Here is a 2,468-nt window from a genome sequence, read left to right on the forward strand (position 1 = left end):
GACGTGGGGTATATTTTACCCACGCCATTTTTCTTTTATCCTTGCTGAGTGGTCTGGCCACTTAGCAAGCTTAACAGCCATGTAGCTTCAGTATCCTGTCAGGTCTATTGGAGGGAGGTAGTGTCTCTGTGATTAATCACTTGTGGGGGTGTGTGTGGGGGGGGGGGGGAGTTTGGGTACATTTTACCCAACAGCAGTCTTAACATACTAATATGTGTGGGAATATTATACCCCACAGCAGTCTTAACATACTAATATGTGTGGGAATATTATACCCCAGTGCAGTGTTAAAATACTAATATGTGTGGGTATATTGTTCCCATTTGCAGTGATAAACAATAAAAACATTTGGGTATATTTTGCCCCAGTGCAGTGTTGATGTGTTTTGAATGTTTTTAGTTCTTTGTGTATTTTCATGTTTTTATGTTTTTAGGCATTGAATAATCTCTTTTCAGAGTTATCATAGTATAGCAGTGACTAGATAAACTAAGTAGATAAAGACTCATAATAAATTGTGAAAGATGGATGGAAAAAAGAAAGTTTTTTATTCTCAGGCAGAATTTGATGAAATAATGAACAATTCAGGCTTAACAGATGTGAGTGCAATATTTGAAAGTGATGATGAAAGTGAGATTGATCATGTTGAATATGAGGTGGAAGATGACTCAGATATGGACAAAGATTATGAACAACCACCTAGCAGTGATGATGATAGTGAGGAGTTTATGGATGAACAATGTTTTCAAAGTAGGGCCCGAAAGAGAAAACTAACTATATCAACACCTCGCAAGCCACGTGTTGCACGCCAAATAGACGTCAGGCCTCACCCTCCCTCCACTCCCCACCAACCCCTGGACGACTCTCTACCATCCCCCTCCCTAGCCTCAATGCACCACTCTGTCCCCCCGCCCAGCCTCTCCTACCCCTGGTACCTCTACTGCTACCCCTGCTGTAAGTAGGGTGAGTAAGAGACGCCGTGGTAATGCTGCTCGAGGAGGTGCTACACAAGCTTTGTCCTATGCTGACCCTGCTGTGCCTCCTCCTCCCTCTGCTGACCCTGCTGTGCCTCCTCCTGTTGCCAGGGGAAGACGAAGGAGCAATGCTAATGAAGAAGACAAGGCTACAAGAATGCATGACTTCGGAACCAGTACAGTGACATCCAAGTCTGGCTATAGGTGGAATTGTCGACCACAGTCATCCAGTAGAGTAAGGACACCAGCACGAAACATTGTTGGTCCTATCACCTCAGAACCAACACCGGAGGCAAAGAGTGCAGACACCCCAGAAAAAGCCTTGAGCTTGTTCTTTGGAGATAATATTATCGACGAGATAGTGCAATGGATCAACAAAATAATTCCTCACCAGGCAGCCAAGTATACTAACCAGAGAGGAAGGTTATCCTAACAGAACCGGATGAGATACGTGCACTTTTGGGACTATTGATCTTCAGTGGTGGCCTGAGGGATAACCACCTGACAACTATGGAAATGTTTAGCCCCAAGACCGGCCCACCAATTTATTTTGCAGCCATGTCAGAGTACCGCTTCTGCTTCCTTCTCAGCTGTTTGAGATTTGATGACAAAGACACAAGAGCTCAGAGACAGACAACGAACAAGTTTGCAGCTATTCGTGTTATCTGGGACATCTTTATTGACAACTGTGGGAAAATGTACGTCCCAAGTGAAACAGTTACAGTGGATGAACAGCTGCTGGCATTCCATGGAAACTGCCCATTCCGCATGTATATTCCTAGCAAACCAGCAAAATATGGGATCAAACTTTTCCTTATTTGTGACAGTAAAAGCAAGTACATGCTGAGAGCAATACCCTACCTGGGGAAAGAAGGCACACAACCTCAGGCCCGGGGTGGCATAAACGTTGGTCATAAGATCACAAAGGATTTTAAAGAACCCTACCACAATAGAAACAGAAACGTAACCACCGACAATTGGTTTAGTTCTGCGCCCTTGGTCACTGATCTTCTACACAACTGCGGCATGACCCTAGTTGGCACTGTGAAAGCAAACAAGAAAGAAATTCCCCAGGAAATGAAAGAAACAAGAACTAGGATAGTAGGTTCTAGTGCATTCTTATTCGTGAATGACATGACGTTGGTGTCATACTGCAAGGACACTTCATGAACGAAAAAGAAGTTGGTGTATCTATTATCATCAATGCACACACAGCCAACCATAATGCCCAATGGCAAGCCCGAGATCATTTGTTTTTATAATGAGACGGAAGGTGGAGTAGATGCATTCGATCAACTGTGTGCAATATACTCAGTTTCACGCAAGACGAGCAGGTGGCCCATGAGTATTTTCTATGGGATGATAAATTCCTGTGTAATCAACTCGTGGATAATCTACAAGGAAAATCAGCAGACAATAGGTTCTAAACCAATTGAGAGACGCTTCTATATGGAAAATATGGCAGAGGCCCTTATCAAAGCATGGGCAGGAAAGAGG

General features: G+C 43.8%; 1 protein-coding gene across 1 annotated transcript; it reads left to right on the top strand.

The window, feature by feature from the left end:
• The first annotated feature begins 1,481 nt into the window (after positions 1–1,481).
• On the top strand, positions 1,482–2,141 carry LOC137622527 (piggyBac transposable element-derived protein 4-like). Its single transcript, XM_068353130.1, has one exon. It carries the CDS (start codon positions 1,482–1,484, stop codon positions 2,139–2,141), a length of 660 nt encoding a protein of 219 aa, XP_068209231.1.
• The last annotated feature ends 327 nt before the right edge of the window (positions 2,142–2,468 follow it).

Source organism: Palaemon carinicauda, chromosome 29 (genome assembly GCF_036898095.1).
Source record: "Palaemon carinicauda isolate YSFRI2023 chromosome 29, ASM3689809v2, whole genome shotgun sequence".
NCBI lineage: Eukaryota > Metazoa > Arthropoda > Malacostraca > Decapoda > Palaemonidae > Palaemon > Palaemon carinicauda.

Coding starts and splice junctions, on each gene's coding strand:
- LOC137622527 (XM_068353130.1), top strand. CDS start 1,482: ATGGAAATGTTTAGCCCCAAGACCGGCCCACCAATTTATTTTGCAGCC.